An 11,390-nucleotide genomic window follows, 5' to 3' on the forward strand; every position below is an offset into this window, starting at 1 on the left:
CGATGTGCTACAGAAACAAATACACCATGGAAACACTAATATGTGGGACGACATTTGTGGAATCTATGAACATAATGGCAACATCGCGGTTTTGTGGCGCGAAAGAACAGCAGAAATCGTCTGCCACTCTGCCAGTGCTGAACGTCTTTTCTTGTTTACTTAAAAAATTTTCGTTTTCATCCGTTTAAAACAAATCTTAACTTTATTGGATAAATCTCTTGTTAAGATCGATAAACTAAAACTGATTTAAAATGAGTCTTTGGGTAGATAAATATCGTCCTAACACACTTGCAAAACTAGACTTTCACCTTGAACAAGGAGAACGCTTGCAAAAAATGGTAACCAAAGGTAATTTCCCTCATTTGCTTATCTATGGCCCACCTGGAGCAGGAAAGAAAACACGAGTATCAGGTAATGAATATTGTTACATGTTTCCAAAAGAAATTATCACATAACTATTATGTCATAATAAGCACTCCTGAGAGAACTTTATGGACCCGGAGTGGAGAAGTTGCGTATGGAGCATCAGAATTTTACAGTAAATTTTAAAAATGCTCAATGTTGAACTGTTTAAATGTTGATTTAATTATTTTTGAACAGACCCCATCCAACAAGAAAATAGAAGTCATGACAGTCGCAAGCAACTATCATATTGAAGTTAATCCAAATGATGCAGGGATCTATGACAGAATTGTTATCCAAGAAATGATCAAGAACATTGCACAAGCACAACAATTAGATATTGGTGGTCAAAGAGAATTTAAAGGTATATTTCCTTCACCAGATTTAACTAATGTGAATGTTCCTTTAACCTTTAGACTAAATGCTTATTTCTAGTTGTTATACTGACTGAGGTTGACAAATTAACCAAGGATGCCCAACATGCTCTCAGGAGAACCATGGAAAAGTACATGACTACCTGTCGCTTGATCCTGTGTGCAAATTCAACTTCAAAAATAATTGCACCACTCCAAAGCAGATGTCTTGCCATAAGAGTTCCAGCCCCTAGCCAAGATGACATCATTAAAGTTTTGCAGGTTATTATGATTAGATTTTAGATATGAAGCTGTAATGGTTAAACATTCTAAAGCAAACTTGCTTTACATTTTTCATCTGAAAACAGATGGTTAGTAAGAAAGAAGGGATTACCTTGCCCACCGATTTTGCCATTCGTATTGCAGAGAGATCTGAACGTAATTTAAGGAGAGCTCTGTTAATGTTAGAGGCATGTAAAGTACAGCAGTAAGTTTTTCATTTATCTTTGCAATAGCTTGCATATTATTTTTCTTAATGATCCTATATTATATTTAAATTTCAGGTATCCTTTCAGTGTTAAACAAGAGATAGTTGAACCGGATTGGGAAGTTTATCTTCGAGAAACAGGACAAAAGATGGTTTCTGAACAAAGTCCAAAAGCGTTGCTGGAAGTACGAGGAAGAATCTATGAACTTCTATCTCACTGCATTGCCCCGGAAATGATCATTAAGGTAACATAAACAAACAAATCATTGTTCTCCAAATTATTAACGTTGATTTTCGTTTAGAAACTGCTCAAAGAAATTCTGAAAAACTGTGATGGTCAATTAAAAGCTGAAGTAACTTCAATGGCAGCTTACTATGAACATCGCCTTTGCCTTGGAAGTAAAGTTATCTTTCATATTGAGGCTTTTGTTGCTAAATTCATGGCAATTTATAAGCGTTTTCTGGAAGATAGCTTTGCTAATATGATGTAAGAATTATTTTTTATTACATCCTAAGAACTTTGTTTTAAATAATAATTTCGTAACAAAATGTGTATTACACGATTGAGCAACAGTAAACCTTAATTATTTTTTATGTATCTCAATAGTTTAACAAGCATTTAAACTACAACATAATTAATATATAAAATGCATTATAAAAAATTGTTGCCTTAACTTCTCAACTCGATTTGATCCTAAAATGCAGTGTTATTTTTATTTGTTCTCTACATTTTGTCGAAGAATTCGTTCATGACTTTGCGGCTAGTCTCATACGCCAAGAATAAGGCTCCCGTTCCGGGAAAAGTTCTAATAACTGTCGGACCGAGTCCGTTGTACAAGGCCATTACACCTATAACGAACAGTATGTTAATAAAATGTTTTCAGAATAAAAGGAAACGAAAGGTAACCTTCCGTCCGTGCAATGTGGAAGAGCATCTTCATCATGGGCTGTGAAGCTGTATTGCTCACTTGCACTCGGCTTTTGATTACATCGAAAGGAAAAATCGCGACCCACAAAGATATTCCACCTACGCCACCGCAAATAATCGTCCTTATGGCACCTTGCAATTGGAAAACGATAATTACTTCCCTGAGCCACTTTATCATAGAAATCTGCTATAACGTAGTTAGCATAAGAATACCAATTTCATCCTTTGATTTTCCAGGTGGAGTGAGTAAGTGTCGACACAGCTCATACCCGCCAAAGAAACAGAAATATCCTAAGAAAAGGTGATTTTAATCATTCATATAAAGCTGATGCAAGATAGTTGAGCTTATTTTATTATACCTGGCATTTCTCTGGCAAAAGTTGGGACAAGGCCGCGAAACATTCCCTTAAAACCCTCATTTTTAATAATTTCTCTTGTTATCATCCATGGGCCCACAGATTTTACCTGAAATAAAGATGTTATTATCACTATTAGTATAGAAGTAATTTGTAAATAAGCTTTTTGCAAACCTTAGTTTTGCCATTCTTAGCAAGGCTTTGTGACTCCTGCAGTGCTTGCAGTCTGCATTTAACTAATTCAGTAGGACACAAAGTAAGTGAGGAAAAGAATGCTGCAAAGAAACCAGCAGAGGCATTAGCCAAAGGGCTAAGATCTTGTACATTCTGTAATGGAAGAAAACATATAACACCATATTATTAATAAGATTTGGCAGGTCTGATTTTTATAGTGTGTGAATTTTACAGGGGTATCAATAGCCCAAGCCACTGCTTTTTGACAAACTCCATATCCAGCAAAGAGAACAGAATTTTCAGCAATGTTAGCTGCCAAAGCTGGAACTGTTCCAGCGTAGAGTCCCCTTATACCATCATTTGCAAACGTAGTCTTGAAACAACTAAACATATTGTTGTATAAGGCTGCAAATGAAGAAACATGTAAATACAAAGGATTACAATGTGAAATTAATGTTGATGAAATACTAACCTGGGAATGTTTGCATTTTGACTTTCACAGTGTCCAGTGATTGCCCAACAAAAACATTGGCTGCCCCACCTATTTAAAAAAGTAGTTGAATAACGTAATAACCAATGAAAACACAAATTTTAGTTTTACCAAGTGAGCCAGCAATAAGGTCAACAGTAGCTTCGCGAAATTTTCCACGTTCATTATTTTCTTTAAGTTCTGCACTGTAACTAGTTGAAGATTCCATAATGTGTATCTGTATAAAGAATGCTTTATCGCCAAATTTCATAGGCACAGATCTATTTGAGGAGAAAAGGAGATCAACTCGTTGCACTAGTTCTTTGCATTAGACTTTTAGAGTATTTTAAATCTTGGCAAGCATCCCAAAACAACTGAAAAGCAAACTTCGAAAGATTTGTTACGCTCGTTTTTACACACTTGCCTGTGTGTGTAGTGTAGTCTTCACCTAGTCTGTCCTTGAAATTTAACGGCCGCCAGAGGACTCTGAAATTTGAAAATTGGCGCCTTATTTATGAAGTAAAATTATTTTTCTAAAAACACACAGCGCCCACATTCAGCTTCGTTCTTGTTTCGTATAAACATACAGTGTTTAGCTTGCATGACGGTGAAAAAACAATGAGAATAAATTTCCCCTTACACACACCACAGTGAAACTTTAGTCCTTTACACGTAGGCCTACAGCTGTTTAATGCCCTGAACGGAACACAGTGAAACAGGATAAGTGTTTACGGTTCTCATTAAATAGAGATTACGAAAGGCCTATGATATCGTTATCCGGTATATTTCTTTTAAAACAATAACCACGATAAAAAAAATCCCCAATCAGACGGAACACGAAGTGAATCACAGAACCTTACACTGTTCACCTAGTAGCCAAATCTTACTATAAAGGATAAGAAAGAAGGATTGTATATTTATTTGTTTGTTGATGTACCGGACAAAAAGTCAAGACTAAAGTGAAAACTTGGCGGACTTCGACAAGACTTCCCATCCAAGTAACTGAAGAAGAAAAAAAAGCGCAGTGTAATTGAAGCGTGAAAAAATTGACTAACACGAAAGAAATCAATGAATAAATGGCGCCGTCCCATAAGGTCAGACGAAGAATGGCTTTTTTTTTATATCTTTAATAATAGGATACGAATGTTTTTCAAAACCGAAAGAAAAAAAAATCTGCGGCACGAAAAGGAATAGAGTGATAATACAATCACGTTCAAGCCGCGAATATTTTTTCCTTTTTCTCGTCGTTGAGAGGAGGAGCCATGTAGTTGTCGGCTTCCACGATGTACCCGCTCTTGATCAATGTTTCATAACTAGGAGGATTTAAACTGGTCAAATCTCCGGTATCATCGGTGGTTTCTTGAATTTCCTTGGACTGCAATATTTAAGAAATGGATCAGAACACATTCTCAATATGTTCCAGCATGAGACAAAAACATACTTTCTTGTGTTTCATGAAGGCAAGCAAATAGAAAATGCTAATAAATAGCAAGGAAATTGATCCCATCACGATCAGGATAAAGGATAGACGATGTAGCCACAAGCGAGTGGCGCAGAGAGTCATTTCGGCTGGGTCAACGGATGACATATCATCTCCCATCAAGTTAATAATTTCCACATCTCCTGCAGAAAACTTGTCATCCAGTTTATTTCCGCGGGTAGGGATGTCACCTAAAAGGTCCAAAAGTTGACCAGAGACGCGCGAATGTTGTTGGAGATCTTTAGGAACATCTACACAATGCAATTAAACTATACATTATGGACTTCTCCTAATTTAATTAAAATTGACTTACCATTCTCATTGTCCTCTGTGGACCAGAAGGTGGAGGAAACCATACCAATGATTGAATTTAGGAAATTCATCTGCTTTTCAGCCTCTTCTAGCAGGTGGTGACTCATCTAATGAAACATTTGGATTTGTCAGTTAAAATTTCAGATAATTATTTTTGAAGAAAAAAAACAGAAAGTCACCTCCATGATATTGTCAACTTCTTTTTTGGCAAAATTGCAACCAGAAACACAGACACCACGATTTTTTTCAACAACATAGGCTTCATTGCAATCTGAAACAATAGTCAATAGTTACCCAAATACTTAACATAAAAATCTTTATCAATCTAATTAAAAAAAGAAATGCACTTACTGCTCACACACAGAAGATGGAATGCAGTTTCATTAAAATCCACCAGGTCTGCTGTTTCAGCATATTCAAAAAAGCGGCAGCCCCTTTCACAATCCTCAACCAATTCTGTTTCCTGCAACACAAAGAAACATAAATTGGGTATTTATATACTAGTACAACTATAGATTCTGATCTAAATGTTCAGGCAGTTCTGAAAAAAGAACAATATTCCACACACTATTTAAGATGTCATCAGGGCACATTTTATAAAATATTCACAACTTAAAAAGAAAATTGTTACTGGGTATTAAATAATTTCTTTTGTTGCCACCCAAGTCAAACATAAACACAATAGGACTTTAATCACATGATAAGTATAAAAATTGCATAATCAAGAGCCATAAATCCTATGGATATTTCTTATTACAAATCTTGTTTAAGGAATATAGAGTGTCATTACCGATGATTGACAGCGATCAATGCAAAGCTTGCTGACGTAACCCTTGGAAATGATAATATTGTTTTCCATACCAGAAACAATAGAACCAAGGGCTAGGACAACAAATCCCGCAAACAAGCAATTTGCTGCACGTTTCATCGTGTCCGATGATGAACTAATGAATTCAGCAATAAAATTAAATGGGAATAAAGGAACTTGACTGTGACGTCCAATCTGGTATTGAAAACAATATTCTAAATTTCTCACTCACGACTCTTGTCAAACGCAGCGCAGTACGACTGATTCTGATTGTAACAACGTTGCCACTTTCGTTATCAGTCACGTGATCCAAATCGATAACGAACTATCTGAGTCACTCACTGCATAGCGCTGCACACTACAGTTGAACACTAGAACCACTTTATCTGTGGTTGGCGGATACAATTTTATAATCTGACTTCAGTTTCATATACTTTAATTGTTTTTAATAAGGATGAGGAATAAGGAGGGGTAGTTCTATTTCAAAGTCCGTTATAAATTTTCATGACTTATCGACAATGATTTTTAAAATTACGGCTGAAGTTTTAAACTCGTATCCTATTTTTTCTGTCCTATTCCTCATGATCCACTGGCACCGGAATAAAGAAATACATACAGTATTACACTGATCTTTTGATTACACGGGCAAAGCATGGGCGAGGAGCCAATGTCAAGCCGGGAATTGGTTCAAGAGAAGGCAACTCCTCGTCCACATCTCTTTGATTAGGAAATTCAAAGTGAAAGTGTTGCATGATGGATGTGAAGAAGAGAAAAAGAGAATTTCGCGCAAGTGTTTCTCCAATGCAGCTTCGTTTACCTTAAGTGAAACTGGAAATACAGCAAAGAACTATTTAAAATATATTAGGTAATAGCGGTTACCGAGACTGAAGTTTAACATCTTTTCCGACTTGACAAATTCCCCAGCATCATTCAAATGTCTTTCCGGGAGAAATTTAGTTGGTTCTGGCCAAATTTCAGGATCGTTATTAATGGCCCAGAGATTGATAAATACCACTGCTTTCTGGATAATAATAATCAACGGATAATAACTTGCCAATTAAAGAATGAAATTAAAGAAAAGAATATGAAGGGTTAACAAACCTTTGGTATGACATATCCTTGACATTTCGTGTCCTTTTCCGCTACGTGGGGTATCGTAACTGGAGCTACTACCCCAAGTCTTTGGATTTCCTGGAGCGTAGCTTCCGTATACGGTAATCTATATTATGTAGAATTCAAGGATCAATTGCTCTATAAAAACAAAAACAACAAGGACCAATTTAAAAAAAAAAGCAAAAATGGGTGTGATAATGATATTTATGTAAGTTTGTTAAAGGATGAAGGCGGTTTTGACTCTTTTATTTGATGGAATTACCTTCCTCTGTCTGCAAGAGATGGAGCTCTTCCTTGTAGGATTTCATCAATCTCGTCTTGAACTTTCTCCTGAATTTTCGGGTGAAATATCATAAAGAGCAATGAGAATCCGAGTGTGTGGCTCGTCGTCTCCGATCCGGCAACAAAAATGTCAAAAATAGTGGCCAACAACTGCTCCTCTGCATGACATTAATACTGTTAATGAATCATTTTCGTCTACATGGATTTGTGGCCACCAATAACCATGCTTCTATCTAATCGGATACCATCAAAGGTTGAATTATTTATAGACTTTTCTTCGTCAAGTTTTTCCAAATAAAGGTCAATATAGTCGCGAGGCGAATCCGCTTGACGGGTTCTCTGGTGCTCCGCAACCTCTTCCTGTATGCGCACACAATAAAATCCAGTTTTACGTAATAAAATATAATCTCAATTTAAAAAAAAACACAATCTTATTCAAGCAAGTGTTATCACCTCGACGTAGGAACGTATGGGTCTAATGTACCCCATTAGCTTGTTGTAACCGCTAAGTTCCGGTATGATGAAGCGTAAAATCGGAATTAAGCTCAACCAAGTAGGTCCACCATTGCTGAAACGCATGAAACCGTGCATGCAAGTCGCTAGTTCGTCCATCTTCGGATCTCCTCGCTCGAATCGCCTACTGGAAACCATAACCCACAATATGTTGAGCACGGCAGTGGTGAATACATTGTCCAATTTGATTACTCCGTCACTGGAGGAATCTACAACATTCTGGCACAACGCAGAAACTTTGAATAACAAGGTAAACTTCATTTCGTCTCAATTGGTAATACTTTCAAGTCGGATATCATTTCACGAATTTCATCTAAAATCATTCCTTCAAGGGAAGATTTTCCAACGCCAACATCCTTGAGGTGTTTGATTGTAAACCGCCTCTGATCTTTCCATAAGTCACCGTCAGTCATCAAGACACCTAGCGGGGGTTAAACGAAATAAATGTTAGGTTATATAACGCACAAAAATCGTGTACAAACTTCTGAAATGTAATACCACGAATCAATCCTTTGGTTCGCAGATTGAAATCGAAAGATTTGGGCCTGCCCAAAAGCTCCGTGTTGCTCAAAGCATCAACAGCAGCCTGGCGGCTAGAAACACAGATGAATTTCCTGTGAAGAAGGATAAGGCCTATTACAGGTCCATACTCTGCCGACAATTTCTGCATTGCCTTGGAAAGAAAAGGCTCATTTTGCTTGTTCAGAGCTAAGAAACTCAATACTCCCGATGGGCCTGAGAGAGATACACGAAAGATAATGGAACATAAATAAACAGTCGCTAACGAAAAGCAAACTCTAAACAAGTTGTACAAAGCATAACAACCTGGTGGATAACCGGCAGGTTTCCACAGTAGTTTAATGTACCACAACCCAATCCAGCAGACAAGGAACAAAATGAAATAATAAACTATTAACGGCAGCATTACAGCGTCACGTCAAGCTGGCAACTTAAAGTAGACTGTATTATTCAAGCGACTTCGACAAAGGGCCTGAAGGTGGGGAAACACGTTTCACCTGAGGAACTTGCGATAAGAATGCAAACAGCCCATATACAGCCATTTGAGGTCAGCGGGACCGCGAGTGGTTGTAAATTTAACTACTGTCAGCAGCTATATTTCTCATTATCTTGTGTCTCTTTCCAATTTCCCGGGGTTTAGAGAGAAAAATAAAATGCTACAAAGCTCACCGCATAGATCATACATGCAATTCACGTTTCAAGGCGCTTTTCCCATTAATCAAATGATTAACCATCCCTTGAATCAAATAAATAACGAAAATTGTCGAGGGACTGCATCAGCAATGATCGTCAAAATTCGTACCGTAGGTGTGAAATTGTTGAATCGTACACGTGAAGTAGAAGATGAAAGTGATGGTGTTCTGAGCGAAGTGGTCTTCTGTGCGTTTTCATCCTGCGTTATTTAAAAAAATAACTAAAAAAAAAATCAAGATCTCAAAAATTAGAAAACAGAATATATTATAAAAATAATAAGAATAAACTAGCAACAGACCACTACAGGTTACAACACATGTTTCGACTTTCCTTGAATTTTTGCTGTTATAGCTGATAACGGACTATGCATAATCATAATCAACAAAAAACTTGTTTTTACAATGGCACTATTTACATTTGAAATATGTTGTTATTCCGTTGCCAAAATGAAATATTTCTAAAATAAAACTTAAAGGAATCGAATCCCGTTTTGCTTTCTACTTGCCAATAACTCAATAAATTAATAGAAAAACATGCTGAAAAAGGAGTGGGGCTAAAAGGTAGCTCTTACAGCGCTGATAGATTTATTTGAAAGTCTTCCATGACCATACATGCACGCACCCAATTATAGTTTTTGAGTGCTTACCTTCATGAAAAAGGACCGAATATTGATCCGATGTATTGAATGTATATAACCAAAGGATTCAGCAAGTGTGCGAAATTACGTTACATAACATAATTTCAAATTTTATACCATCTTCCGTAGGCTGCAACGCCATTCTGTGAAATTCAAAGAGAGATTTAAGAGTTTAGTCGGATATCTTCAGCTCATGCTTTGATAAAAATGTCTTCTTAATATTAATAATAAGTCCCAGCCCCCAGGCTGAAAACAGTTTTCACACAACACTGCATTGACTTTCAGTGATATTGAAAATAACTAAATAAAAAATAAATATGAATAATTGTGTTTACTAGAAGCTGGAAAGCTGGAAGCAATAGCTAATATTAGCAAGTTAGAAAAACTAATTTTGAAAAATGTGTGGACCTATAGAGATACTTTTCTGATTTTTTTTTCTAAAATATATATCATGAAATGTCTTATATATTATTGTAATGTCTATCTACCTTTAGTAAATTTGCAAAGGCAACGGTCAGCACCAGTACCTGTAGGTCCTAGTCAGCATTTTATAGGTGTGTGCCACCTTTTTAATTGAAAGAACAATGAATGAATTATCAACAATTAAATTACTTGTGATAGAAGATATGATATTTTATAATCAATCGTTTCTACTGGAATGGTTTGTGAAGAAGCAGAAAAGACGTTGGATTATCACTCGATCTCACATATCAATTTGCTCCATACCCAACACTATGACAAGAAGTGTGAAACTTGAAATTGATTTCTTGGTTCATCTACCTTTCCAAACAATTTGAACACGGATGCACGATTTTTCCAAGCAAAACTAAAAACGGATTGATCACGTGGACAGACACATGCAACTTGGCTCCATCAATTGCACAATTTACTTGTTTCAAACATTTCTGTGATAAAACCGGGCAGAGATCTCAAAAAATATTATTAATTCTTACTTTTAACTCAGTATTGATTACAATAATAAATTTCTTACATTTTTCGAATGTAACCACACATATTGTTGTTTTCAAAGTCTAGCAGACGATTTACTGTTAATTGTTGAGATATAGTGTTGCACTAGTTCACAATTTTTCATTTCAGGATGATGTCGGTGGAAATCTGAAAATGGCGATTCCGTTCTTTCTTTTATTCGTAAGATTATTCACTATAAATAGCGTTGTAAATAAGAATCCAGTCGGAGCAGTGTATCGAGGAAAGAAACTCGTAATAAAAAGAGAGTAGGAACTTTAGATGTGTACCTAAATGCGATCGCACAGAAAGTGCAATATATAAACCGGGGGCATCAAAAGGAACAGAAAACAGCTAGGAAAATAACAGTCTAGAAAGAAGAGGGGGGGAAAAAAAGATGCAGCAGGAAATAAAAGGCTGATGAGCTTGTATGTTTGGATAGATTCAGCACATTGGCGATACGGTCTAGGCTGGCGGACTGCTCATTCACGCTCCGCCGTTTCTTTATCGCTTGATGCTGCTCTTCTCCTTTTTATGTATTTGTTTTTCCTTGGAGAAAGAAAAGGAAACATATGCAGTGCACAACTATACGTCTAAACTATATATATTAAGATGTCGCTCCTATATAGTTAAGATTCTCCGAATTCGGCTAGTGACGCACTGTTCTTAAAAATTACATCACAACCGACGCTTTCTCCAATCTTTTCATCGTGAAAATAAAAGTAGACAGCGCCTGTTTAGCTTAATTATTAGTTACATAGATTCTGTGTAGAATCTTCGTTGTGGATGGATCAATGACAGATCAACAATTTACCTTAGATAGATAGAACATGCAGCGCTGCGCTTTATTTACACCTCTAATACCGCAACTTGGAGGTAGTTTGCATTTGCATACAAC

At 36.5% G+C, this 11,390-nt stretch overlaps 4 protein-coding genes across 7 annotated transcripts; 1 reads left to right on the forward strand and 3 right to left on the reverse strand.

Moving 5' to 3' along the window:
• The first annotated feature begins 105 nt into the window (after window positions 1-105).
• On the forward strand, window positions 106-1,820 carry LOC124336043 (replication factor C subunit 3-like). Its single transcript, XM_046789633.1, has 7 exons — window positions 106-411; window positions 474-538; window positions 601-766; window positions 838-1,037; window positions 1,124-1,242; window positions 1,319-1,487; window positions 1,545-1,820. Exons 1-7 carry the CDS (start codon window positions 252-254, stop codon window positions 1,731-1,733), a joined length of 1,068 nt encoding a protein of 355 aa, XP_046645589.1. The 5' UTR covers window positions 106-251; the 3' UTR covers window positions 1,734-1,820.
• On the reverse strand, window positions 1,779-3,616 carry LOC124336167 (mitochondrial ornithine transporter 1-like). The gene is made up of 8 exons (XM_046789870.1): window positions 3,302-3,616; window positions 3,173-3,241; window positions 2,933-3,105; window positions 2,701-2,853; window positions 2,530-2,635; window positions 2,384-2,461; window positions 2,150-2,302; window positions 1,779-2,091 (listed from the first exon to the last, which is right to left on the reverse strand). Exons 1-8 carry the CDS (start codon window positions 3,438-3,440, stop codon window positions 1,967-1,969), a joined length of 996 nt encoding a protein of 331 aa, XP_046645826.1. The 5' UTR covers window positions 3,441-3,616; the 3' UTR covers window positions 1,779-1,966.
• Window positions 3,617-3,934: 318 nt separating this feature from the next.
• Window positions 3,935-6,046, reverse strand: LOC124336328. The gene is made up of 6 exons (XM_046790099.1): window positions 5,752-6,046; window positions 5,313-5,424; window positions 5,141-5,232; window positions 4,963-5,068; window positions 4,611-4,900; window positions 3,935-4,544 (listed from the first exon to the last, which is right to left on the reverse strand). Exons 1-6 carry the CDS (start codon window positions 5,887-5,889, stop codon window positions 4,383-4,385), a joined length of 900 nt encoding a protein of 299 aa, XP_046646055.1. The 5' UTR covers window positions 5,890-6,046; the 3' UTR covers window positions 3,935-4,382.
• A 185-nt stretch (window positions 6,047-6,231) lies between these two features.
• On the reverse strand, window positions 6,232-10,571 carry LOC124334806 (methyl farnesoate epoxidase-like). 4 transcript variants are annotated; one of them, XM_046789084.1, is made up of 12 exons: window positions 10,518-10,571; window positions 10,015-10,091; window positions 9,536-9,669; window positions 8,999-9,088; window positions 8,176-8,412; window positions 7,959-8,098; window positions 7,618-7,896; window positions 7,410-7,524; window positions 7,145-7,322; window positions 6,871-6,988; window positions 6,649-6,790; window positions 6,232-6,586 (listed from the first exon to the last, which is right to left on the reverse strand). In XM_046789084.1, exons 5-12 carry the CDS (start codon window positions 8,345-8,347, stop codon window positions 6,390-6,392), a joined length of 1,341 nt encoding a protein of 446 aa, XP_046645040.1. In that variant the 5' UTR covers window positions 8,348-8,412; window positions 8,999-9,088; window positions 9,536-9,669; window positions 10,015-10,091; window positions 10,518-10,571; the 3' UTR covers window positions 6,232-6,389. The 4 variants fall into 4 exon arrangements, with proteins under 4 accessions (XP_046645040.1, XP_046645038.1, XP_046645041.1 ...); XM_046789082.1 differs by lacking the exon at window positions 10,518-10,571 and adding an exon at window positions 10,307-10,448; XM_046789085.1 differs by lacking the exons at window positions 9,536-9,669; window positions 10,518-10,571 and adding an exon at window positions 10,307-10,448.
• Between the last annotated feature and the right edge of the window lie 819 nt (window positions 10,572-11,390).

The sequence above is a fragment of the Daphnia pulicaria genome, chromosome 1, assembly GCF_021234035.1.
Source record: "Daphnia pulicaria isolate SC F1-1A chromosome 1, SC_F0-13Bv2, whole genome shotgun sequence".
NCBI lineage: Eukaryota > Metazoa > Arthropoda > Branchiopoda > Diplostraca > Daphniidae > Daphnia > Daphnia pulicaria.